This window comes from Canis lupus, chromosome 23, assembly GCF_003254725.2.
Source record: "Canis lupus dingo isolate Sandy chromosome 23, ASM325472v2, whole genome shotgun sequence".
Lineage (NCBI taxonomy): Eukaryota > Metazoa > Chordata > Mammalia > Carnivora > Canidae > Canis > Canis lupus.
In genome coordinates, this window is record NC_064265.1 from 89178 (window position 1) to 117021 (window position 27844).

General features: G+C 46.4%; 2 protein-coding genes and 1 pseudogene across 3 annotated transcripts in view; all 3 read right to left on the reverse strand.

Moving 5' to 3' along the window:
• Nucleotides 1–27844, reverse strand: part of LOC112668863 (cystatin-9-like) — a 1128704-nt gene that overhangs the window by 39346 nt on the left and 1061514 nt on the right. The gene's annotated exons all lie outside the window — the stretch shown is intronic.
• On the reverse strand, nucleotides 2638–11271 carry LOC112668897 (heterogeneous nuclear ribonucleoprotein A1-like; annotated as a pseudogene).
• LOC112668861 (cystatin-C-like) lies at nucleotides 12489–16556 on the reverse strand. The gene is made up of 3 exons (XM_025461525.3): nucleotides 16196–16556; nucleotides 13564–13677; nucleotides 12489–12823 (listed from the first exon to the last, which is right to left on the reverse strand). Exons 1-3 carry the CDS (start codon nucleotides 16457–16459, stop codon nucleotides 12740–12742), a joined length of 462 nt encoding a protein of 153 aa, XP_025317310.1. The 5' UTR covers nucleotides 16460–16556; the 3' UTR covers nucleotides 12489–12739.

The following is a 27844-nucleotide window of genomic DNA, read 5'->3' on the forward strand; positions in this document are numbered from 1 at the left end:
CACAAAGAGATGGAAAAATAGTCCGTGCTCATGGACTGGAAGAATTAATATTGTGAAAATGTCAATGTTACCCAGGGCAATTTACACATTTAATGCAATCCTTATCAAAATTCTATGGACTATCTTCAGAGAGTTGGAACAAATCATCTTATGATTTGTGTGGAATCAGAAAAGACCTTGAATAGCCGAGGAATATTGAAAAAGAAAACCAGAGCCAGGGGCATCACAATGCTGGATTTCAAGTTGTAACACAAAGCTGTGGACATCAAGACAGTGTGGTCCTGGCACAAAAACAGATACATAGATCAATGAAATAGAATCCAGAATCCAGAAATGGGCCCTGAACTCTATGGTCAACTAATATTCGACAAAGCAGGAAAGACTATCCCCTGGAAAAAGGACAGTCTCTTTACTTCAATAAATGGTGCTGGGAAAATTGGACAGCCAGATGCAGAAGAATGAAACTAGCCCATTCTCTTAGCCACAGCAACCTCTTGCAAGATACATCTATGAAGACAAGGGAATGTGTCCCTACTGCCAATCACATAGGGTGCCCCTAATTAATTAGGTAATTAGGGTGTTATTGCCTAATTCCGCTACTTCTCCTAACATCAGCAAAGAGTTACTTCTTCTTGGGGGACCTCAGCAATCATCAAAAATAAAATGACAGCTGTTGGAGAGAGAGTTGGATCCATACAGAACCACAGGTTAAAAACTAATTCTTTCTTGGTCAGAATGAAGAACTCTAGGGCACCAGGGTGGCTCAGTGGTTGAGCATCTGCCTTTGGCTCAGGATGTGGTCCTGGGGTCAATCCCACATCAGGCTCCCCACAAGGAGCCTGCTTCTCCCTCTACCTATGTAAAAAACAAAACAAAACAAAACAAAACAAAAAAAAGCAAAAACAAAGCAAAAATGAACTATTGGGACTTAATCAAGATAAAATGCTTCTTTTTTTTTTTAATTTATTTATTTATGATAGTCATACAGAGAGAGAGAGAGAGGCAGAGACACAGGCAGAGGGAGAAGCAGGCTCTATGCACCGGGAGCCCGACGTGGGATTCGATCCCGGGTCTTCAGGATCGCGCCCTGGGCCAAAGGCAGGCGCCAAACCGCTGCGCCACCCAGGGATCCCAAGATAAAATGCTTCTGAACAACAAAAGAAACAGTCAACAAAACTAAAGACAACTTGCAGAATGGGAGAAGTTATTTGCAAATGACATATCAGAAAAAAGGGCTAGTATCCAAGATCTATAAAGAACTTATTCAACTCAACAGCAAAGAAACAAATAGTCCAATCATGAAATGGGTAAAAGACATAAACAGAAATTTCACCAAAGAAGACACACACATGGCCAGGAAACACATGAGAAAATACTCCACGTCACTTGCCATCAGGAAAATACAAATCAAAACCACAATGAGATCCCACCTCACACCAGTGAGAATGTTGAAAATAAACAAGACAGGAAACAACAAATGTTGGAGAGGATGTGGAGACAGGGGAACCCTCTTGCACTGTTGGTGGGAATGTGAACTGGCACAGCCACTCTGGAAAACTGTGTGGAGGCTCCTCAAAGAGTGAAAAATAGAGCTACCGTACGACCCAGCAATTGCACTACCGAGGATTTACCCCAAAGACACAGATGTGGTGAAAAGCTGAGACACATGCACCTCAGTGTTTATAGCAGCAATGTCCACAATAGCCAAACTGTGGAAGAAGCCTTGGTGTCCATCGAAAGATGAATGGATAAAGAAGATGTGGTCTGTATATACACACTAAATTCACACAAGGCAGAACAAAAGAGGTAGAAGTTTATTGAATATACTGCCAGGGAGCAGTCAGCAGGACAGCAAAGGAGAGACCATCTGCCATGAGGTGGTGGTGAGGGGCTATGTATATAGGGCAGAGTGAGGAAGTATGGGGATGTATAGAGTCTTCCCTTTTGGTAATCATAGGAATTGTGCCTGGTTTAAGTAGCTCACTGGTTGGTTGGGGCTTAGTGAGCCTGTTTGTGTCAGCTCAGGGGCACTGTGGGCCATTCTGTCTTGCTCAGGTTTCCTATTGGCATTAAGATGAATAGGGGAGCTTTGTCATTGGTAAAAAGATGCGTGGGCCTTGAATTGCTTAGGTGAATGGGTCTTTCTGCATTTCTGTTCTTGTAAAAACTCAATTTGTAAAATAAGACAGGTGTTTTATTTTTTTATTTTTTTAATTTTTAATTTTAATTTTATTTTTTTTAAGACAGGTGTTTTAATTCCTCAAAAAATTGGTTTGCAACCTGAATGCTGTCAAGGGGCTGAGCCAACCATCCACTGTATTATCTCCATTTATATATATATATATAAATGGAGATAATATATATATATATATATATATATATATATATATATATATATATATCAGGGAGACAACCTTCAACAAAAATGGGAATCAAAAAATTTCTGTGTTCTATATTTAGAACCATTGTCTTTGAAATGCTTGTCTTTCCTTCTGGGTACCTAATTTCATTTAGCTTAGGAAAAAGGGCAGCAAAGAAATTTTCTATTAGCCTCTTTTTTTTTTTTTTTTTTAAAGACACATCTATTCAGCGTCATGATCAGACTATTACATTTAGCAATCAACAGCATGGGTGCAAAAAAAAAAAAATCTACATTAAAACCCTTTGTTGGAATGCTTTACACTTTCCACAGAACAGAAACTAAAATAACCTGTCATACAATTAGTCACAAATACAGTCCTCGAGTTTTTTGCCCATACACATGAGTATTGTCTAAAACAGGTCTTCTTTGTAGCAGCTAGGCCCTGCCACCACTGTGCTTGGCTGAGGTCACAAATCTGTTGTAGCCTGTAGCTTCCCTGTCACTCCTCTGGCTCTCCTCTCCTGCCAAGCTCTGTTTCCTGGCAGTAATTAAAACCTTCTGCCACCGCCATAGCTGCTGCTGCTGCTGGAACCGCCACAGCCACCTTGGTTTCGTGGTTTGGCAAAGTATTGGCCTCCACCACCATAGGGGCCAGAGCTTCTGCCTCCAAAATTTCCTCCTTTCATGGGTCCAAAATTTGAGGATTGATTGTTGTAATTGCCAAAATCGTTATAGCTTCTGCCACCTCCGAAGTGGCTTCCGTCATTACCAAATCCGTGACGGCCATCCCCACTGCCACCGTATCCACCACCACCTCGACTGCCACCGAAGCCACCTCGACCACTGAGGTTCCCTCCACGACCAAAGCTGTCATTCCCACCAACACCAGCTCCACGACCACCACCCAAGTTTCCAGAACCGCTTCGGCCTCTTTGGCTGGACGGAGCTCTAGCCATCTCTTGCTTCCATAGGGCTTTCCTTACTTCACAGCTGTGGCCCTTCACAGGATGGCATTTCTGAATGACAATCTTGTCTACAGAGTCGTGGTCGTCAAAGGTCACAAAGGCAAAGCCTCTCTCTTCGCCACGGCCTCGGTCGGTCACGGTCTCCATCACCTCCACGTTCCCATACTGTTCCAAACAATCTCTTGGATGATGTTCTTCAGGGTCTCCTTTAATGCCACCGACAAAAATCTAGTTCACAGTTCAGTGGGCACCGGGTCTTCGAGAATCTCCTGGGGAGACAGCCCTCTGGTTCCAGGCTCTCCCGCCACCTCGGGCGGCCCAGGTTCCTGCGCGGCCGCCTCCTCCAGGGGGCCCGGGCCGACCCCAAAGCCTCTGGAGCGCTTGGCCTTGGGGTCTCTCATGGCCACACAGTCCGCAAGCCTCCCCCATTGCTCAGAATGGCTCCTCAGACTCTCATCGGTCGTTTCCAAGCTCAAACCTCCGATGAAGAGCTTCCGCAGCTGCTCGGCTCTTTGGGAGACTCTGACTTAGACGTGCGGGCGTGGGGAGGGGAGACTTTACCGATGCTTACTTGGCAATGGCGAGGGGCAGAAAGGACTTCTATTAGCCTCTTAATACTCGCTTCCAATCTGGCCAACTTCTGACCACAGAACTACTTCAAAAAAACCCTTTTAAATATCTTGCCAGGTTTCATCTGGGACAAACAGTAAATATTCCTGGAAGTACTAAAAACCCCACTGTTATCAGAGATGGCCCCCAAAAGAGTACAAAAGATACCACCCTCCCAAGTCTTAGAACCCTAGTATAGCCAAAAGTAAGAAAGACTTAGGTAATTTTCCTGAGAGTTGGCAACAGTTGGTAGAGTCCTAGTTGAGAATGCAGTGCAGCCCACATTTTTGTCTGGCCATACTTTTGGGGCCTCCAACCTGTGGTGGACAAGACAAATTCTCAGGACACAAAACAAAACAAATAAGAGGTAACAGCTGTCCTTGAGAAAGAAAAAGATAAATAACCAATAGACATCCATAAACCAGATTCATAAGTCTGAACTTGGAAATGAAAGGACAACTTGAAATTTTGTCTTCCTCTCTTGAGTAGATACTAGAGGCAGACAGCCAGGAGAGTTGACTCTGGTAGGAATTCTTACCCTTAGCTGGCTTCTGCCAGTTTTCCCCGAAGGCTATTTGTAGGCTCTGGAGCAAGTGGGTTTAAAGTAGAGTGAGTAGCCCTGATATCTATCAGAATTTGCCAAAGTTTTCCCTTAATTTTAGCTTTAGATCCCCTTTGGCCATTTAAGAAAGTAACTTACAACACTTCCCTGAAGAATCTTTTACTAGAATCCCATCAACCCTGAGAGTGGTCCAACAGGAAGGCAGCCCCTTGAGGGTAGTTTTTCAGTTGATTGTAAATGAAACATTGATATTTTGACCAATGTTTTGATAATGACCCTTATGAGGGTGAAACCAAGGAGGCCCAGGTTATTGTTTTAGGTTTCTGGCATTTGAGCTATTGCAGCTGTAAGGCTACTAATGGGGGAAGATTTTTTTTTTTTTTTTTTAATGGGGAAGATTTTTGTTTAGGTCTTGTAGTCTCTCAAATTGGAGAGATGATTCAAACAGAAGTAGTAGACAATGAGTATTCAGGTAAAGGAGGATAGAGGGTAGTAGTAGCAGTCACATTGATTTTATAGTCTTTTGACATGCCTCTTGTGTCTTTGAGTTTCCATTAGCCTTCATAATGAATCTTTCAATGAAGCTATTTTAGAATCCTGAAGCATTTTGGAGTCTTCTGCATACCAGTTAAAATCCCATTCTGGTTGTTTGATTTGTAAACCCTTGCTTTCAAGTACATTTCATAAGTGATAAGATTGTCTAACTGAAATGTTCCCCATAATGACCATTGTAATTTTAGTCTCAGTAAGATTTTTTTTTTCATTTTTGTAGACATTCATAGCATCTGGGGCCACAGCTCTTAGATATAAAACAAGTCAGTGTGTTGGAAGGTAGAGCACTCAACTCTTTGAAACTTGGGAATTCCATCTCCTTAGGTAAACATTGGTTATTTCAGGACCGAATTAATATCTAAGAGGGATGTGCTACTGGGTTGGGGATTTTTGAGGTGTTTTACAGTGTGTTTCACTGCCTAGAAATTTTTTTGAGGTTAGTGAGTGACCTAATGTTGATCTAACCCTTCCCTGACCAACTTGTTGTGGGTTGGGAGTCTTAGGTTTTTGGGAGTCTAACAGCTTTTTAAGTACCTGACCCATGCCCACCAATTTCACAGCTTTGGTTTCTGAGATTGCCCTTCACAATAACAATATCTATTATCTGTTTATATACTGGTAAATGCCATTATGGTTATTAAATGTCTGACTCATGCCTCTATTTGTTTTTTTTTTAAGATTTTATTTATTCATGAGAGACACACAGAGAGAGGCAGAGACACAGGCAGAGGGAGAAGCAGGCTCCATGCAAGGAGCCCAATGTGGGACTCAATCCCGGACCCCCAGGATCACCCCTGAGCCAAAGGCAGACTCTCAACCACCGAGGCACCCAGGCATCCCTTGTGCCTCTATTTGTTAGCTACCTGTCACCACTGAACTTCTAAGAGTAGTCTGATGCTTCTGTGGTAGAGAGGGCAGGGTCCCCTCTTTCTGAAAACTAATCCTTTAGTTTTACTAAAGGGCTGTTACTTTTAAAACAGTCAAGAGATATCATAGGACTATCAGGTCTGATAAATGAATGGTGAGTTCAGTATTTGCCTGCTTTTCTCAGTTATGACTTATAAGGGAACAAGTGCTGGAAACCCAACCTGAGAGGCCCAAAGAAGGGAAATGACTCTTTCACATAACTAAATGTCCAGAGGAGGGGCTGACATCAGGCCCTGCTTGGTGCAGGGACTCATCTTTGCTGTCTCTTGACTCAGTTCTGATGCCCTCTGTAATATGATTTCATTTTCAAACAGCTGATCTGGACCTCCTGTCTTCTCATCTTCATGCCCAGCAAAAAAGAGAGAGCCTGCTGTTCACAAATTTGAATGAAAATTCCACCATGAAGTCTCATGATCCACAGGTGGCCAGACTTGGCTTAAGCCAGTTACTAAGGCTTAGGGGATACTGGCTGCTCTGACTATTTTAGCCAAGATCACATTCTTCAAGTCATGACCCAAAGGGTAGAGTCAGCTTTCCTGGAAATTGGCAGAGGGAGAGAGAAGGAGGATGCATCACCATCTGGATGGCCCTCTATAATTACTATCATGAGAAGGCCAGGCCCTCATTGGTTTGTGAGTCAGCACCAACCTCAGGGATTATCTGCTGATGATGCTGTCACGTGGTAAGGGTGACCAGTGAGGAATGCACACACCTGTGGGGTAAACAATCCTCAGCACCGTGAAAGTAGACATTCAGGAAAGGTGGACATTTTTCTTAGTCTTTACCTTAGGGGTCTGGATTTGGGTAAAAGAAAAATAAATGTTGCTCATCATGATTAAAAATACCTCACAAAAATGTTGGATCCTATCCACGAGGAAGCACTATATTTTCTGAACACCTTCATGGCTGTGGGGAAGTCTAGAAAGGGCTGAATTGTTCCGCTCTACAGAGGGAGGGTTTGAACCTGCTTAGGGATCAGAGGAAAGGGATGTGAGGTGGACAAACAGAAAACGCTAAGGAAAAGAGGAATCTATTAGACAAATAAGGTCAGTGATTTGGTGCGATGAAGGCCATATGACAACTACCTCCAGAAGTGAGGCCAAGGACATTGCAAAATCAGGAATGCCAGTGTTGGAGTAGAAGAAACCTGCTGAGTCGCCTAAAATCTGCACGAAAGTTCACTGACCTAACACACACTTTTGGGTGAAGGGCATTTTCATTTGGTTTCATTTGGTTGTGTTTTATTTACTGGGGATCAAGGAGGGGGCTGAGCTGTACATCTAGGGGGCTACTTGGGATCAAAAACATGTTTAGATGCAGGTGTGACTCTGAGAGAGAGCCCTCTACCTGCTGCCATTTGCAGGTGTTTTAGGAGCAACTGAACTTAGCCAGGAAATCTAATTGGGTTATAGTTCAGTGATTCCTTGGGGAATCAGTTGGGTACTATTATAAAATCCCAGTGCCCAGGCCCCAGTTTGGATCAATTAAGTCAGAATTTCTCTGAGGGGCACCAGGCATCAGTATTTTTTAAAGCTTCCCAGGTGATTGCATGTGCAGTCACACCTGAGACCACATATGCACCTTATCTGGTCTCGTGGTGCTGGACACCCTGGCCGACATCCAAATGACTCCTGAGTGAGTATCTGAACCTGGGCTGAATAGACTTCAGGTACTGTAATCTTGAGGTGATCTCTGGGGACCCCCAGTGCCAAGAGTGAGAGAACTGATATAAGGTGGTTTGAAAAATTTGCTCCTTATTTTGGCTCTCAGTTGAGGAACTGCTGTTCAATTTTGTGTGTGTTTGTTAGCATTATAGAGCATAATGAAAAGGAATGGGTAATTTTACTACAGCTTCCCAGGGCCTTTCTCTCTAGTTTGGGCCTATAGGTTTGGGACAGGGCTGGCCTTCTCCTCTCTCTGCATCTTCTAACAGGGCTTGTCACCATGTCCAAGTTCATTCCTGTCTATCTGCATCTGGTAGCAGTAATGGACCAAAGAAACCCAGACCTCTAAGTGTCTATAAATTTTGAGCCACCAAGATGTAAGGAAAACAGGTAAGGTCAACTATTTTCTTTAATATCAGTATTGACCAGTAGATACAATGGGGAAATATTCCTGGCAAAACTGTAAAATATCCAGGCATAGATTTCACAGGAAATATGAAAGATCCATAAAAATTTACTTTATACTACTGGAGGACATAATAAAAGCCTAAGTACATTGTGAAATATATGATATTCTAGAATGTAAAGCTCAAATATTAAATGCTATCTTTTTCGAAAAGCAACGATTATACTTTTTGAGCTGGAAAAGAAAATAATTTCATCAAGAGAACAGATACAACATATTCAGAAATAAAATTTAGAAAAGAGTAAAGAGAATGCTACTTATCTAAGAAATATTAAAACATATTTTAAATAGAGCAGTTGGCACAGAAAAATAAACCCAGCTAGATTTAAGACAGAAATATAGAAACTGATAGGATGCAATAGAATTCCCTATACACACAATGGCCTTTTGAAGCAGTTCTTGGAAATCTCACAGAAAGAAAAAACTAACAGTGTCATTTGAAAAATGAAGTTAAACTCTTACACTAAACAAAATTAAAAGCTATGAATATTCTGACTGGAATAAACATATGTATTTATGTGACAAACTGAACTGTTCAAAGTGCTTGACAGATATGAACACATTAATTCCCATAACCCCATGGGGAGGGGACTTCTACTGCCCCCTTGCTGAGAATAAGTGAGGGTCTGAGAGAGTAAAGAGCTTGTACAGGTCACAGAGCCAGTGGCATTCTCACCCAGGGCATCTGGCTCCAGGTCCCCTGGGCTTCACCCCATCCAACACACATGTGTACACACACATGCAGAGACACACACAGACACACACACACACACACACACACACACACACACAGGTGTTTCCCAGACACATTTTCTGTTGCTCACAGTTTTGTGGACTCAGGATTTGGGAAGAAAACAGATGGGAAATCCTTGCTTGCGGGCTCTCCTGTGATTGCAGTCGGATGACAGCCAGGGCTGCAGTCACCTGAGCGCTCAATTGGGGTGCTTGTCCATGGTGAGCCATCACTTGGCCAGCAGCTCAGCTGGGACATGCAAAGGGCATCTCCAACACAAAGGTACTGGGGAGTCAGGCTACTTGCAGGGATGCTGGCATCCCACAGGGCAGGTTGGCAGAAGTGCTGGGATCTTCTCTGACTCCTCCTTGGTGGTCACAAGGCCACTTCCTCTGCAGTTTTTACTTGAAGCCTGTACAGACTCACTTAGAGTGGTGGTTCACAACCCTCTTGGGAGCTTCCCTGGTATAATCTGAAACTGCCCCTGTACTCAGAGGGCAGGGAGAGGCTGAGAAAGAAGCAGGTCCCTCCAGGTTGACAGATGGCAGTTTTAATAAGGAAAGGCAACTCAATATATGAGGTTTCTCTTAGGTGGCAGCAAGATAAATGGACCCTTACCCACCTGCTAAATCTTAAAAGTTTATAAAAGAGGACCTAAGTGGGTTCAGTAATACACACCATTCAGATAGTCTCAGCACCACATCACCATCTCCAGGCTATGTCCTTGGAACAGTATCTGGAAGCAGAAAAGACCAGTGGAACCCATATTCCCAGGGCAGGGGAGGGGGTGAGAAGCCTCCAAGTGCTCAGGACCAGCTCACAGGTTAATCCTGTCACATCTTTTCAATAATGTTCCCCAACAGAGTCAAGATGCAGCTCACAGACCCTACCTCTCAATGTAAGGAGTATCAAAGATTATGGAGGCCATGTTTAAACCACCACAATATGTAATGAGATCAATGAAAAAATATTGAAAACCTATTGAGTGTTTTACTCAGAGCCAAGGACTATGCTAAAGACATTTATGTAGGGACGCCTGGGTGGCTCAGTGGTTGAGTGCCTGCCTTCCGCCCAGGATGTGATCCTGGAGTCCTGGGATGGAGTCCCACATCAGGCTCCCTGCATGGAGCCTGCCTCTCCCTCTGCCTGTGTCTCTGTCTCTGTCTCTGTCTCTGTGTCTCATGAATAAATAAAATCTTTAAAAAATAGAGACATTTATATAAATAATTTTGTATAAATTATACTTAAAATAAATAAACATAAAAATAAAATCATGCACATAAAAGTTGCAGGGACTGTTGATTCTACCCCTAGACACGCTAGTCTACATGATGTCAGGTTGCAGGATCTTCTTGGTCACACCACTTCACCCAGAGCCTCAGGGTTAAGTTGTCCATACCATGGGGCTCCCAGGGTAGCATCAACCTGGACCCCTGTGCTGTGGTGGAACAAGGCCTAGGTAGTGGGAGAAGGTGTGGAGAGCTTCAGATGAGCCAAGCTGTGTGTACAACTCTTCACCTCTCACTCCCAACTTCCACAAGGAAAAGAGAATTGGAAGTGTGTCCACAAGGGAATGGCTTTATAGGAAATCAGCATTTCATTGTGGTGCCCGCATGCTGGTTGTTCATGTAAACCCAAGATTTTTCACCAAGATAGGAAAGACCCTGTTCAGATCACACTCAGTCCTAGGATACCACTTCTGTGTACTGCTGGCTCTGCCAGGGCCCCTGCCTCCCAACACATCCTCAAGTTCATGCAGCCCTACAGGGACCAGGCCCGGGCTCATACTTCACCTGTCAAGGCCTGTGGGCAGTGCTTTGCCTCTCCGACCCCCAGTGCCTTTCATTAAGTAAAGGATGGTGTCCAACCTGAAGAAACTGTCAAGCAGCCAGAGTGTTTATTTGGGGTCTTAAAAGATTATGATCGAAAGGCCACTGAAATCCAAAGTGTGCTTGACCTTGGAGCTGGGAGTAAAGGTTTCATAACTTGTTTTGAAATAATGACTGGTACTGGCAGAGTTCATATTTATTTACTGCCTCTTACATGATTGGCTATCTGGCAAACTGGTGTTACAGTATTTCTATTTGGGTCCAAAGTGGAAGGCTGTGTTCCAGGTAGTCCAGCTGCTATTGACAAATGTCTGGAGAATGGAAACAGAAGAGAGTGTGGCACAGGCCCTAGTGCCCCCATGTCTTGTGAACTCTATTTCGAAAGACTCTCTCAGCAACTGTGCATCTTTTTTCATAATGGTGAACAGGAGACAAGGTACGCAATCTTGCTGGGGCCCATCTAGTCATCCAGAGGAGGCATGCAGGGTGGGTCCCCATGCAGCCCTTCCCTGGCACTGTGCTGGGGTCTACCTTTGCCAGAAGCAGCCACCATACCTGGAATGCTGGGACTTGGGAGCATCTAGGGGAATTCCATTCGTCATTTCATCTTCTGTGTTCAGGACAACAGGTCACATGACTTCATCCATGCTCCTCTGCATGTGGACGACATCAGGGCACATGGTCCCAGCACTACCACCCCCATGAGAGGGCTTCACTCCTCTGCAGTGAAAGGTGAATGGAAGGGCAGCACAGGATGTGTGTGTTAAGTTCTCCTTTGTTAGGACTGGATCTTTCCTATCTTAGGGTTCTAAGGCACGCACTAGTCTATAGAATGATGGTGAAGTAGAGTAACATTCCCTGTTAATTCTAAAGTCTTCTGAGTAAGAAGCCAGTGCTATGTCAATCCTGTTTATGGTTTCAACTCTTTTTTTTCTTAAGATTTTATTTATTCATGAGAGACAGAGAGAGGCAGAGACACAGGCAGAGGGAGAAGCATGCTCCATGCAAGGAGCCTGATGTGGGACTCAATCCCAGGACCCCAGGATCACACCCTAGGCCGAAGGCAGATGCTCAACTGAGCCACCCAGGCGTCCCTATGGTTTCAATTCTGTATCCCTTACATGAAGCTCTATACAAGGACTATTTTAAATGGAACCCCAGAAAACAGGGAGGGCACAAATCTGTAAAACTCTTTATAGATACAACTTCTTGGAATATATCTGAGGGTGTGGCTTTCAGTTTTATTTCACTTCTGATTCTGATTGGATTGACCTTGATTCTGCTGGATATTTCCCCAATAGTTACATATACTTTGTCACCTGCAGGTGCCTTAAGTCTTTTGTGGAGAGAAGTAGACGTAAATCATTATTTATTTACTCTCTAAAGAACCTGACCGGTGAAAATCGGCCCAAAAGTGTGATGAGCTCAGCACATATGGCTGAAATCTGACCGAGCAGAGCCCTGCTCAGGGTGGCCCGGGGCAACGGGCTCCACCTGTCCGCTTCCTCCTGTCTAGTGTCTTATCATCTGACTTCTTATCAAACACCGCAGCCCTGTCTCCAGGATCAGCATACTACGTCTTCTCCTCTCCCTTGTGTGATAACCAGGGGTCACCACACCGGGAGGCCTGGGTTCCCAGCCTGCCCCTGACTCAATCACCCCAAAAGTGGCAGCATGCTCCCCTGACTTCCCCAGCAGGAACCAGTCAGCTCTCTGCTCCTCCTCTGCCCTCTAGAGTCATTGGGACTAGAAGCTCTTAAAGGCACTGTCCAAACCCTTCTTCCGTATATATTCCCAAGACAGTAAATAAGTCAAGAAGTAAGTAGCTGATGTTACTTTTTATTAATTATGATAGAGCAGAATACGTGTACTACATACTTATGCATTTGGAGAGCAATGAAAAGAGAAGAGTTACAGTTATTTAGTTGTTCAAAAAAAGCCTCAGAATCCTTCTCTGTCTCCTGGGATCACCAGCACACAGGGGATGTCACTTGAGCAGGGCCAACCTTCTAGGGCTTAGGAGGTCTACAAGGGAATAGGGGAGTGGGAGAGGGGGCTAGAGCAGGTCTTCTATACATCCTGGCAGCTGGACTTCACCAAGGAGGTCTTGCCCAGCCAGGGGACAGTATATATCTGGAAAGAGCAGAGCGTTTTCTGTGAAAGGAGAGAGAGAAAGATAATTAGGGTTACAGGAAAAAGCTCAGCCTGGAGAAGTCAGAAGCACAGGTGAGAAAGGGTGGTGGGATTCTCAGCCCCCACCCTGCTGAGCCCCAGAACGCTAAGCAGGGGTTCGCAGTGACCTCTCAGTCACCCCACCCACTCCTTAAGTCCAAGACATGGGATCCTGTCTCCTAACTCTAACCAGCAGGATTCCACCAGCTCATTCCCCCTGCACATCCCTTTAAGGTGCAGCCTGTGCAAGATCACAGAGCCCCTGAGGGACAGGGCGCTGCCCCCAAGTCCTCTGCATGTCCAGTGGGCCAGGACTAATACAGGTATACAGGGACAGGGACCAGAGTTCAGAAAACACCCAAAGACACAGGGAATAGGGTAGCTATGGGAGGAGTACGGCTTCCTCCACTAGAGAGACTAGTATTTGGTGAGAAGAGCAGGATCAGAGGGTTTTGGCTGCTTATAGGTCTCTAATTCTCTCTAATCTGTTCAGATGGCCAAGATTGGGATTAAGAGGTCATCTCTCTTTCCAGCAAACACCCCACAGTCCTCCACAAGCAACAATCCACACAGTGCACAATGCCCCAACTCATCAGCTAAAACCCACTTATAAACTCAAATTAGTCATGTGCACACACATACAACCTTCCCCCACAGGTACCCTGACACCTGCACACCCACATCCCAAGCACTCATATACAATGCATCTCACAGGCACATACCCTCATCAGGTGTGGCTGGTCATGAAAGGGACAGTTGTCCAAGTTGGGCTGGGACTTGGTACATCTCGTTCGTCCAATCTCCACCTCCAAGAAGTAGTTCATCCCAGACACAACCTGTACACGTAAAGAGCAGGATTTGTTTACATCTGCCAATTTCACACACACGTAGTTACCTTCCTGCTATGGGGGGCCCTCATAACAGCATTCATTGTTGTCAAAGCAGGTACGTTGGAAAACCACAGCCACCCTCTGAGGGCTGGCCCAGCAGCTGTACCCAGAGCCTTCTTGTAACTTGTTCACAGAGAGGCTCCAGAAGGTCTCAGGCAGCCTGGCAGGAGGAGAAGCAGGAGGATAGAAGGTGGAAGCCAGGGACCAAAATTCTGTTACCTGGGTTTAGGAGGGAAGGTGCGCTTTGGGAAGCCAGACGGGAGCTGGCTGATAAACTTCTCCAGTTCCCGGAGCCAGGGAAGACACTAAGCATACAGCAAGGGCTCTGTGCTGAAACAGCGGATCTGGCTCAGGAAGAGGATCATGTGACGGGTACATCTTAGCTTAATTCCAATTAATAGGGTCAACCCTATACATTTTCACATTTCCTCAGTGTAACAAACGTTTATTTATTCCCTCATTTCGCAGTAGGAAATGAGAGGCCTCTCTCTCGTTTGTGTCTTAGCCAAATAAAACCCTGTCCCTGGAATGCCTGCCTTTTACGTGTGATTTTTGATGGGAGTATTTCTGAAGTGTGTCACACATCTGCCTGTCTTCTACATTTGACATTACAGGATAGATCTTTAGAACTTGGAGAAACATGGGATGAGGACCTAGGACCAGGCTCCACATCTTATCTGGTGGAACCACAAGCAGGTCCCATGATCCCTCTGCTGTTACTTTCCCCAATGAGCTGTGATGCCAAGCCAGTGCCGCAATGGAGAGGAACAAGTGGGGGGAACCTAGGGAGCAGGGGAGCACACGTTCCACCCAAAGCACTCAGCGCCAGCCACAGCTGCAGGGGAGAAACGGTCTGTTCTGGTCCCACCTTGTGACGTTTCAAGAGAAGATGGAAATGCAGGCATGCACTTCCAGGCTTTTGTTGCTCTGAGGCTCTGTTCTGCTCTCCACGAGGCCACAGATCAGCTGGCCTGAATCCTAGCCATCTTTACAGGATAAGCACAAAGCCCAGTGGCCCTTCCTGACACCCCCTCCTACCCCCTTCTGGACTCTGGTGACTATGCTCCTTATCTGACCAGAACTCCAGGGCAGGCTGGCAGAGGCAGGGGTCAGGAGCAGTCCACTCAACTACCCCCTGGGTGATGGTGATGGGGGGGGGAGGGGTGCATATTGGGATGGGGACTGTGATGGCACACATGAGAGGCTATTCCCGTGGACATGCCCTGTGGAGGGAAGCAACACTCCAGGGCTTTCCACCAGGATGTCTGGACAGGTCTGAATTCATATGACAGACCCTCTACTCTGAGATGCACTGGGTACCACAGCCTAGCTCACTGGCCCATCTGTGTTTGCTGACAGCCTCAGTCTGGGTGCTCAGGGAGCAGCCAGGGCCCCACTTCAGGGAAGATGTTTGCTATGGGCCCCAAACTCCATCACCGGAGGAGGACATGGAGGCCAGGTTAATTTAGGGGGACCTGTTAAGAGGAGGCCTTAAGAAGAATGGGCCTCTTCTGTATAACCCCAATCATCTCGAGGAAACATGATGGCAATTCAGTGTGCCCCAGTGTGCACCACAACTGGCTGGATCCTTCAAGAATGCCAAGGTCATAGATGGAAGGGGGTCCAGAGGAAAGGAGGAGGCTGCAGGACAGTGGCTGCAGCCCACGGCCTGGCCGTCCTGGCTATAAAGGACATCAGCGGGACAGTCAGTGACATCTGAATAAGGTCTGTGGAGTAGATGATCACGTCAGTTTGGGTTCTGATTTCTAAAGTGTTCCCTTCGCTAGGTCAGAAAATGCCCTCGTTCCTCGGGAGAACACACTGAGGTGGTAACTCTCAAAAGACTCAGAAATACAGAAACACAGATGCCCACAGCCCTGCACACACGTATGTGCCCGATGGAAAGCAAAATGGTAAGACTTTAACACATAAGGAATCCAGGTGTAGGATCTGCAAGGATCTTGTGCACTATTTCTGCTGCCGCTTTCTAAGTCTGACACTAGAGGTTGCAAGAGTGTCGAGAGCCTCGCTGAGCGGCCGAGCCAGAAGGCGGCCGGGCGTGCCGCGCTTCCCCTCGCCCGCGGCCGGGAGCTCTGGGCCCGCGGGGCTGGCGCACGGCGCGGAGGCGGCGGGGATGCGGGCGCCCCTGACCCCGCGCGGGCTGCGGCCAGGCCGGCGTCTGGGGGCGCAGGGGGAGGCGATGGCGCGCCCGGCGCCTGGGTGCTCCCGGGGACGCGCGCGTAGAGCGAGCTGCGGGCGAGCAGCGGGCGAGCAGCGGGCGGGGCGGGGCGGGCGGGGCCGAGTCCCCGCGAGGCCGATCGGGTCGGGCGGGTCGGGCGGGTCCGGCGGCCGAGCGCGGGCGTCAGGCGGCGGCGCCCGGGGCCAGCGGACCGACCCCGCCCGCGGCTCGCGGCTCGCGGCTGGCGGCTCGCGGCTCGCGGCTCGCGGCGCCCGGGACACGCACCTGCTTGCGGGCGCGCAGCACTCGCAGGGCGCGGCTGTGGTAGGCGTCGTTGCTCGCCCGGTTGTACTCGCGCACGGCGAAGTCCAGCGCCTGCTGCACGCCCTCCTCCCCGACGTCCGCGTCCACCGCGCCGCCCACCGCGCCGGGCCTGCTGCCTCTCCGGCCGGCCCCGGGGCTCGCGGCCGCGGCCAGGGCCAGGGCGAGGGCCAGGGCGAGGGCCAGGGCGGCCAGCAGGAGCGGCGGGGAGCGCGGGGGCCCGGCCATGGTGCGCTCGCAGGCGGACGAGCTCCGAAGGCGACGAGGGCGACGAGGGCGACGAAGGCGACGGCGCGAGGCAGCGAGCAGCGCCCCGGCTCCGCGCTCCTCGGCCCCGCCCCGCCCCGCCCCGGCCGGGCCTTCCCCGGGGAAGCCTTGCCCGCTCTCGCGCGACTTCTCGCCCCGGCCCCGCCCCCGCCCCCGCCCCCGCCCCGCCCGCCGGGCTCTCTCCCCGCCCAGCCCCGCGCTCTTCCAGGCGCCTCCCCGCCGCCCCCCGCGGCTCCCGGGCCTGGTCCCTCCGGTGGGCCCTGCTCCGACTCCGACTCCGGGCGCGGGGCTCCCCAGCCCGCTGTGCTCTCGCAGAAGGTGTCGCTCCTCCCAGGGCCCGCAGTGCGAGCAACCCCCAACCCTGCCTCCTGTGACCCTGGGGGCTCAGCACCGGGCCTCAGTCCAGGACTTCCCAGAGCAGGGGCTCGGTTTCAGAGGCCAAGGAAGACTGCGCTTTGTTCTGGGGAACTCTTTTGCAAGACATAAAAGAGTTAGCCTTTATTTGGGAAAAGGTCCTTGGCTTCTCTTTCTCACAACGCATTTATTTATTCAACCAACAAACCCAGAAGGGACTTCTCCCTGGCCATCAGGTCTCCGGCTAACGAGCCGTGGACTTCTTGTCACAGGGCAACTGTCCAAAACAGATGGAATGTGGACTATGTGTGACTTTGCATTTTCCAGTACATTAAAAAGACACAGATGAGAATAACATTTTTTTATTTGACCCAGCATATCCAAAATATTATTTCAACATACACAGGCAATTATTTAATGGGATATTTTTATGTTCTTTTGTGTGTGCCAAGCATTTGGAATCCTGTGTGTATGTTTCACACTCAGAGCAGATGTCAAATCAGATGAGTCTCATTCCAAGCACCCCATGGCCAAGCACAGCTGGTGGCTGTGATGTTGCACAGCCCAGATTTAGGGTGTGTGTGTAGGGTGGAGGGCAGTGATCAGTAATTGCCATCAGGGAGTGGTAGGCGTTCTGTTGGAAGTGAAATAGAAGGGATTGCTAGAAAAAGGTGCTACTGAACATGGTCAGGGAGACCTCCTGGGGAAAAGAGGCAGTTCAGCAGAAACCTACAGGACAAGAGGTCTGCTGAGACCATGGAGAGACACTAAGACCTGGACACGGTAGCTGGTATGGTGTGGGCTAACAGATCCTGCAGTTCGGGACTGTATACATCTGTGCTCCAATATGGCCTCAGGAGGGAGTGGGCGAGGGCTTTCTTAGTTATAGAGAAAGAAGTAGATACACAGAGCAGGGAAAGAGGGGGCTGCCCCTAGCCAGGTACTTCTGAGCAGTAGTGGCTATCTCCTGAGAGTAGGGATGGGTTTTTACTGTGGTTTCTCCACCCACGCAGGACACCTAGTCCTCTAGTCTTTGAAGGGTATGTTGCACAGAGGGTAAGCTGAAATGCAAGGGACTTTTTCATCTTTTGTTATTAGGAAGGAAGTGCAGGGCACCCAAATAGCCAGAGCATGATGGCAGATGTGAGTGTGGTAGAGGGTTGTGATTTAACACATGCTATTATACTGCCTATATATAATTCTCTATTAGGACTCTGGCATGTGCCAGATCTCTAATCCTAACAGAGAGTGCCTGTAGAAGCTATCAGAGTACCTATAGTGTATCTGATAAGAAGTGGAAGGCTGCACATCCACCTCAGCTGTTTGAATGACCTTGGGCAAATGTAACAAATTGGGCGAGGTGGGCTTCTCTGTTAACAGTAGTGTCTGGGGGTCAGAATCTACAGAGATGAGCAAGCTTCAGTGTTGATACTTCAACCTGGGTTAAAATGATGGAGCAGCCCAGGCCCTCATCTGTAACCTCCAGCTTCAAAGATAAGCTAGCAGAGACCCAGAGAGAAATAATGAACTCAAGACTGAGGCACAAGGCTTCCAGCACTCGTGTACCATGAAGGAAAGAGCACATGTGTCCACGAGGCAAGCACGTTTCCCTTCTGCCACATGAAGAGAAAAACCCTTTACACAAGGCTGCTCATGTGGCTGTTGATCCCATGATCTGAACTAGTAGAGAAAGAAATTGAGAGAGTGACAGACATTCTCTGTAATATATAAAGAAGTGAATATTTAATAGTACTATAATAAATGACCAAGTACATAAAACAGCACCTAAACTAGCATGTCAAGTTGACCAAGAATTGAGTTTCTGAACATTTAGGTTTCTAAAACTTGCAGTGAAAACTTGGTGTAAAGCATTTAGGGCTCTAATAGGGATTGATTCCTTGTCATTATAAAACTGTGATGCTCACAGGCAAGCCTGTTGACAGCCGCTGTAGAAAAAGGCAAGAGAGAGTACAGTGGCCACTATCTATTTTGCATTTGCATAAGGAAACAGATAATCCTTTGGAAGCTTTTGCTCAGGGTCCACCTATTGCTTTACATTAGGAGTTACCATTTAATTTCACAACAGCACACTGATCAGAGCAGCTCTGGTGTCTGCAGCACCACAGCCAATGGGGGCGGGGGTGGGGTGTTGGGGACAGGGAGAGGGCTTCCAGGGACACAGGCCTGTGGCTTGTGCAGCTGGGCGCTCTGAAGTCTCTCTGAGCTTGAGCCCTGGCGACAAGGAAAATAAGATGCATCTGAGTCAGGTTGAGCAATCCCCTTGGGATCTCTATATGGTCAGTTTCCTTTTCTAATCCATGCTGTAGTTGTTGCTCTGCCTTCCCTCTCAGTGTTTGGGCAAACTTGAATTCCAGTTTCTTTTGCAATCTTCACAGGACAGCAGAGGGATTCCTGCTCCAGCCTGGGATAGCATTGGAACTGGTGCACTGGATGTTGGATCTTGACCTCTGAGGCCACTGAGGGCAGCACTGCCCACTCCATGGTGTCCCTGGGCTCTCCTTCCTGCCACTCACAGAGGAGCTGGACCTAGTGACAAGGACTGACTGAGTTTTAGTGATGCTCCTCCAAGCTGCCTCTCCACTAAGGCTGGGCCTTGCCCAGTCTTATCCCTGCCAGCTAGCCTGCTTAACCCTGTCCTAGTAAGAATGCCCTCAACCTTGATATCTGTTCATTACCCCCACCTTTGATGTCTAGTCCTTTGAGATAGTCTTGTTAGGTTAGTGTAGCAAAAATTACCCCCTCTCCCTGCCCCCCTCCCCACCTTGGATGTGAAACTCTATTTATCCTTGCTGTCTTCAGAGTTTAGCTCAGTGTTTCTCTCCTGTTTGGATAATCTTGACCCCTGTTGCAATAGTATTGAATAAAGTCTTCCTCAACATTTTAACAAGTATCAGAATAATATATCTTTAACACTGGCAGCTGGGGATCCCTGGGTGGTGCAGCGGTTTGGCGCCTGCCTTTGGCCCAGGGCGCGATCCTGGAGACCCGGGATCGAATCCCACTTCGGGCTCCCGGTGCATGGAGCCTGCTTCTCCCTCTGCCTATGTCTCTGCCTCTCTCTCTCTCTGTGTGTGTGTGACTATCATAAAACAAAAACAAAAAAAACCAAAACACTGGCAGCCAACCAGGCCAGTGCTCTGTGCTACCGCTGGTTTGTCTGGAATGTAGCGAAAATACTGTTGACAAGTAGGAGCCAAGGGGCATGTGATGGTGGAGGGGAGTAAGAAAGGAAGGGGAAATTCAGAGGCAGATGGCGTGGGCAGATGGGGCGGGCCCAAGGTGAGGGGAGGAAATCCAGAGGGGGATGCATTTTCCCTGACATCATATTATGAACACATTCAAATGTGCAACAAAGTCAGAAGAATTTTATAGCAAACATTCATATTCCCACCACCTGAATTCTAGCATTAATATTGTACTTTACTTATTTATCACGTCTATCCACCTGTCCATCTCCCTATTCATCCATCAACCTATCTTGTTTTCATGCATTTTAAAGTAATTTAAAGACATCAGTATATCTCACCTCTAAACACAAGCATGAATAACATGGACTAGAGGTCAATATTTATTTACAAATTTTTCATTTGTTGTAAAATTTACCTATAGTAAAATGCACAAATCTTAAGTATACATTTACTTTATGTTAACAAATGTATAGCCCTATGTAACCAACCTCCTATCAGGTACAGAACATGACTATCACCCAGAAAGTTCCCTTATTCCTCTTCCCAGTCATTTTGGGCCCTTACCTCCAGAGACAATGGCTACACTGATGTTATTCTATTATTTCACTATAGATTAGTTTTGTATATTTTTAAAGTTCACATAAATGGAATTCTATGTTATTGACTTCTCTGGGTTTTTTTGTTTTGTTTTGTTTTGTTTTCACTCATCTTGATGTTTTTGAGATTCATCTCTGTTGTATAAGTTGTACATAGGTATAACTTTCAAAAAGGATTTATCAGTAGCAGGCAATGCTATTTAATGGATTGCATTTTACAGACAGTAGAACTTTCAGAGCTGGAGTCAATTCTCTCAAATCCTGCCTCTGCTTTATCAAGTAAGTTGGTGTCATCTTCTAAGTCTTTTGTTATCATGTCAACAATCTTAATAGTGTCTTCACCAGGAGTAGATTCCATCTCAAAAACCCCTCTCTTGGCTTATCTGTAAAAGTTTTACCATGAGATTGAAGCAACTCAGTCTCATCTTCTGGCTCAAACAGTAACACCAAAGATCCTTGATCGCAGGTAACCAGAATAAGTCTGAGAATAATGAAAAAGTTTGAACTATTTCAAGAATCACCAAAACATAACACAAAGGGAACAAATGCTGTGGGAAAATGGCACCAACAGACTTGCTGCATGCAGAGCTGCCACAGAACTCCAGTGTGAAAGATGCAGCATCTGAGAAGCACAATAAAATGAGGTATGCCTGATTGTGAGGTCAGCCTTGGATTGCCACAGGGAGCCTCCTCCAGAAGAGTCTCGGGAGGGTCTCAAGCATGGCACTAAGATATTGCTGCCACACCAAGGAGGCCAGCCCTGATTACCTGGAATGGTGGCTTCTGCTTCTCTTCCTTTTTCCTTTTTAACCTCCTCTCCCCTGCTCTCCTCTCCCCTGTCTTCCTCCTTTCCTCCTTCTCACTACTTTTAGTTTTTGGGAAAAAGCACCATGAGTAGTGGAAAAACCTGATTTTAAAAGACAAAGCGGGACTCCTGGGCGGCTCAGGGCGAGATCCTGGTCCTGGAATTGAATCCCGCATCAGGCTGTCTGCTTGGAGCCTGTTTCTCTCTCTGCCTCTCTCTGTGTGTCTCTCTTGAATAAATAAATAAAATCTTTTTTTTTTTTAAAGAGCAGATTTATCCAACTCTTCCCCATATTTGAAAATAAAAGTTCCCTATTTTTTAATTCAATTAGTACAACGTATTTAGTATAAAAACAAATGAGAGAACAAAAGTATGAAGAATATAAATTATGTGTGTGCATGTCACTGAACCTGTGTACTGAATGTACTTATGCAGGGTTTACCACACTGATCTCATGTGATGATTGTAATTCAACGCTGCTTTTCTGCATTGTCATTATGTCATGAACATTTCAATGTGTTAAATCATTTTTGAAAACTCTGCACTATCAATTAAGTGTCTATGTTGCTAAAGTTAGCTATTAATAAATAACTCAAGTTATCAATCAATCAATCATTCTGATTAATAAGTATTCAGCTAGTTATTCCACAGCTTAGCTTTCTTTCTAATGCTAGACATTTAGGCTGTTCACAGGCTTCCCAACCCCACAAAATGACTAATAATGTGATACACACTAATATAGGAAAAAAGAGCCTCAGTGAATATTTTGGATTTTCTCTTCCTAGAACTGAAAATACCAAGTCAGAGAACAAGAATTTCCTGTCCCTTTCTAGATCTTTCTAGTTGAACTAATAATCAAATTGACAAGACAAATTAATAGGAGAAAATTAAATTTAACTTTGCTTTTTTTTTTTTAAAAAAAAAAAGGTTATTTATTTATTCATGAGAGACACAGAGAGAGACAGAGACATAGGCAGAGAGAGAAGCAGGCTCCCCGTGGGGAGCCCAATCCCCTGGACCCGAGATCAGGCTCTGAGCCAAAGACAGCCACTTAACCACTGAGCTACCCAGGCATCCCTCTAATTTAACTTTGTATGTATGGGGAGTCTGTACAGATAAAGAAATTACAAAGACAGGGCTGAAGTCTAGGACATCAAAGGGAAGGACTATAATTCTCAGGAAGAATGAAAACGAATGTTTGGTAACAAATGTTAGCTGGGCCTGCAGAAACATGTTAATCAATCATGGGACATAGAATATGTTAATCAAATGCATCTTGCTAGGTTCCTCCCTGTCATACCCAGTTTATATCAAAATGTAGTTATTTATGATGATAGCTCTCTTCCTGCAGCAGGCCTTCCATCTTTTAGTCAGTTGCAGGGGAGGTAAAGAGCTTTCCTTCATATGCTAGGTTTTGATTGCTTAATTCAAAATAATCTTAACTGCAAAGTGGTCCATCTTGGAGTGGCCTGCCCTTGGCCCCACAAAGGTTACAAAGACTTTTTGGGTACAGACTGTCAAAGTTCCTTAGGAAGATATGTCTGACTTACACAGGTTCAAGTACTAAAGAGAAAGTTCTTGGTCTTCAGCAGCATTTTGTGCTTTATTTTACTTGCGAATATCTACAAGTGCAGTTGTCCTCAGTGCTGTGATGCTGGGCCTGAGACCCTGGCTGGAGGCCACTTCCTCCTACTGCTACGATCTTGTACCTGAGTCACACCATGGCAGAGCCACCTTGCACTCATTTATCCTCCATGAAAAATGGTCTCATTGGATTTATCGATTGCTGATTAAGTACTCATGGCATGGAGGATGTCAGATACTGACTTTAGAGACGACAGAGTCAGGTCCTTCCCTCCAGAAGTCCTGGGGCTGATGCAAAGAAACACGTATAAACAGGTACTTCAACCAAACACACTGCCCCAGATTGCAGGGACATAGAGACCAGGCTCCAGATTCTGACTGGGGTGTCTCTCCAGGGTTCTGTGCAGCTAGATTAGAAAGGGCAGTATGATCTTGATTCTTTTCTTAATTCCAAGACACCAGAAGTGTTGCTTATCTTTGCTGGTCGACATGTGAAGAAATTTTTTTTAGGTCTGACATCCTTGAGAAGCTCATCCAGGCCTGCTCTAAGGGGTTTGCCCAGGCTCAAGCCTTGTACCACTTTTTACCTCTAGCTGCACCCAACCCTTCCTTTGGAGTCTGGTTCAATCTTGTGGCTTTAACACTCGCTCTGCATCCATTAGTGCCACCAGCTAGCCCCAGCTCAAAACCACCACCTTACCTCTTTTGATGGTGTGATTTATAATAAGAGAGGTGTATTTGGCTGTAGTCCTTGATTCTGGCACAAAGCTGAAAAACCCTTGAAATTTCCTAACTGATGAGAACACAAAAGTGTGTCTTGTGATGTTATAGTGGTAACTTTAGGAATCAATCATGACTATGTTATGAACCCTCCAGAAAATCCCAAAGGACCAGGTTCAGAGAGCTTCTGGTTTGGTAAACACATGGTGACTTGAGATTGGTCCACCTGGAGAGGTGATGGAAATTCAGAGCCCTCTCCCCACACCTGCCCTGTGCATCTCTTCCATCTGGTTATTCCTGAGTTAGAGCCTTTTATGTTAAACCATTGAATGATAATGTTTCTCTGAGATTTGTAAGTCACTTTGGCAAATTAATCAAATCCTCAAGGGAGTCTTTCGAACCTCTAATATCTCCCTGGGTGGTCAGATGCATAAATGATAACCTGCATGTGTGACTGGCTTCTGAAGTTGGGGGGGGGGAGGTCTTGTAGGACTGAGTTCTTACCCTATTAGGTCTGATAATTTAGCCAGGTAGATAGAGTCAGAATAGAGCTAAATTGAAGGACATTCAATTGGTATCAGAACTTGGCTTGGTGGGGTAGATAAAAACTCCGCACATCTGAATTGGTGAGCAGAATTATTGTTATCAGGATCCTCCTTCTGAATCCAGCTCATGGCCTTTCTACTTGGGTGGCCCAATACACTCCAAGATGCCCATGCCCCAAACTGCACTGTGGGTTGGGCACCTCCCTGCATCACTCAGGTGTCCTCACTTCAGTAGTAGATATTCTTAAAAGGCAGGATTAAACTCTTTGAAATTTTGATCTGCCTTCCTCCACCTCCACATCATCCTTCTCTTTGTTTACTTGTTTTTCCACTGCACCTTCTGTTTGGTGGGATTATACTGTTTCTCCTTTTCTGTCTCCCATTACAATGTAAGCTGATTTTTTTTTCTGTTTTCTTCACTACAATGACCATTGCCTGGAACATAACTAGGACAGGTAAGTATTAGCTGAATTAATGCATGTACTGGATTAGCGCTCTTAAGCTTGTTTTTGTTGTTTATGAAAAAAATGAAGTCAACTTTTCCTCCTAAGATATCTTATGTCTTCTATAATGAGAGTTCATTTCAGTAAGACAGGGATGGGAGAACCCCCAAGGGATGTAGAAAGAAAAAGAAGTTAAAATTGAAAAGAGTAGGTTCTTTTCCTCAGAGGGTATGTGATGTTGTTTGTGTGAGTTTTGTTAAGAAGCCTCTTTCATGACCTGAGAGTCCCTTGGCAAATTCTACTCATAATGGCAACTTTTTGGTTTGACAATAAGTTGTAATCTTTGGGCCTTAAATATACTTATACCTTAAACATACTCACTGGTGGTGTGAAATGGGCCAAGACAGTAGTTTGAAGCCAGCAGTTAGAAGTCAGTGCTAAGGCTGAATTATACCGAGTAAATTATTTGAAAAGTGTCTATTTAAAAGGGACTGGCAGTTGCTTGTGCTGTGCAGCCTGGCCCTGAAGAGGAATCAGGACAAATCTCAGGGGGTACCCTGCTGGCTGCAACTCTGGGACAACTCAAGGCACCCACATTCCACCCAGGCCTAGCCTGGTCCCATGTGCTGCCTTCTGCTATTGAGTCACCGCAGAGGGTCACTGCTCCTACACCACTGGGTGTAGGAGGACCTGGCCCTCGGGACAGAACTTGGACCTTAGGCTGTTCCACCTTCCTTCCCTCCATTTCCACCTCCCTCCCTGGCCTCTGCCATCCATGGTCTCTGTGTCCTGCATGACTAGGCAGGACTACCTCCTGACCCCACTCTGTGGTCCAAGGTCACTTTCCTTTGTCCCCTCTGGGGTCTGATCAAGGAGAGTGGCACGCAGCCTGCTTGAGGCTGACATCCCTGAGAGCTGTGTCTCTGAGAGGCTGGTTCATGGTCTAGCCAGAATTCCTTCCCTGACACAGAGCAGAATCCTCTGGGTGCCATTTCAGAGTTTCTGGTCACTATTCAGCAGTGGGGTTCAGGTGTCCTTATTTTCCCCTTTTCAAGTGATTCTAGAACAAGGCAATGAGCATAAAGAGCCATGGGCTAAAGGTCACAGGAAACTTATCCTGACTGGGCCTGAAAATCAGACTAAGGTGTCCTCAATCAAGATGTCAGGGACTTCTGGCTGCACATTTCTTTTAAGCTTATGCCAGGACAACTCAGAAACTTTGTTTGAGATGTGACCCAAGATTGGTCCTCAGATTGTGGTGGGAAGTGAGCAGCAGAGGTGGGTAAATTCAGGGTCCATGGAGCAAGGGTGAAGCTATGGCTACAGATCTCTGCTTGGACCCAAATGCCACATAAAGCCTGACTGAAGTTCCTAGAACAAGGCAATCCTCACTGATGGATGAACAATGCATACGTTTATGCTACCACATATTTTTAGTTTTTACAAAAACACCATTCACTGAGTCCTGGCTACAGTTCTTTTTTTTTTTTTTATAAATTTTTATTTATTTATGATAGTCACAGAGAGAGAGAGAGAGAGAGAGAGAGAGAGAGGCAGAGACACAGGCAGAGGGAGAAGCAGGCTCCATGCACCAGGAGCCCAACGTGGGTCTCCAGGATCTCCAGGATCGTGCCCTGGGCCAAAGGCAGGCGCCAAACCACTGTGCCACCCTGGGATCCCCTGGCTACAGTTCTTACGAAAATCACAAACTGGCCCCAAGTGCAAACTTCTCAGGGTACATGGTGGTGCTTGGAGTGGGGGGTGAGGTGTTGGGGCCAGTCTCTATAATTCCAGTCCTGAGACAAATACTGTCCCTGTTGACCAGCTGAATGGTCAGCAAATATTACCCATAATTTATCAGTTAGTTGTTCTCAGTGTGGCGCCTGGTTCTGCTGACCCAAATTCCCTTGATGGATGAGGGTCTGAGGGCTGTACAAAGGGAGGTCAAGGCACCCTTGGCAGGAAGAGTCATCTTATGAATATGAGGGTTTCTTCCTAAAATCACCACCATGGTGTTTAGGATACTAATTCTCTCTGACCTTGAGGCTGTAAGAATGAGTAGAAAGAGGGTGATGGTGCAGGACAAGAACATGGGGATTACCTTGAAAGGCAGGAGTGGGATAGAGGGCAGGAGGTAGGATGTGAGGAGGAGATAGGGAAGTTAATTCTTTGAAGGCAACTCCCTGTTTATGGAGAATTGTACCAGGTGTCTTAATATTTACTTCCTTATTTCATTTACACACAATCCTGGGGTATTACCCATGTTATGGATATGAAAATAGAGAGGTAGGGAAAGTTAATACATCTCTCATACTCATTCAGTCAGAAGGGAGACATAATTCTGTCCAACAGTGCACAGTCCAAAATGTGTTCATGCATTTCATATAATATCATGAAAACAATGGCCATAACTTAATCATGATTAATTACAGTAAAGGCTGTAGTCACTTTAAACCTAGTAATCGCAGTTATCTCTCAAAAATCCATGGGGAAAAATACCAAAAGCTTTTTTCAGGTAGTTTAGTTAACTTTTGGCAAACTTATGCTACTGAAGCAATCTTAATTATTTATATCTTTAGGCAAGCATCACATTTTATATTAAGTTTCTGTGCTGGACATTTGCAGCTTTAGTGTTTAAGTTTTGTGTTGTTCCTCTTTGGGGGTTCCGCCTTGTGTGCCTTGTGAAGGAAGTTGGAGCTCCATCCCCTGCTATGCAAGCTGAGCAAGCCAGACACCACTTCCTGCCTCTTGGAAGGAAAGACAGAGACACCTGTCTTTGGATTGGGCAACCAGACATTCTGATTCTACATTTTAAATATAGACAGATGCACACTGGGACAAGGACAGCTTAAAAGAAAGTGGGGCTGACTAGTGTCCATGGCAGTTGTGCAGTGCTGATGGGTGCTGCCCATTACCCGACGGTGCTGTGGCGTCTCTGCTGCCCAGAGGAGGCAGCATCTCTAGCCCTAACCAGGCATTTCATGAAGTGGGACCTTGGTGGTCATCAGATTGCTGAAGCCCTCAATCTGTGCTCATATGCTGAGCGTGACTCTCCAGGCTTCCCCTCATAGGGTTGTCAGGAAAATTAAA

Coding starts and splice junctions, on each gene's coding strand:
- LOC112668861 (XM_025461525.3), bottom strand. CDS start 16,459: ATGGCCGGGCCCCCGCGCTCCCCGCCGCTCCTGCTGGCCGCCCTGGCC. Junction 13,678..16,195: donor TGCTGCGCGCCCGCAAGCAG/GTGCGTGTCCCG, acceptor TTACGTGTACAG/GTTGTGTCTGGGATGAACTA. Junction 12,824..13,563: donor ACCAGCCACACCTGATGAGG/GTATGTGCCTGT, acceptor CTCCTTTCACAG/AAAACGCTCTGCTCTTTCCA.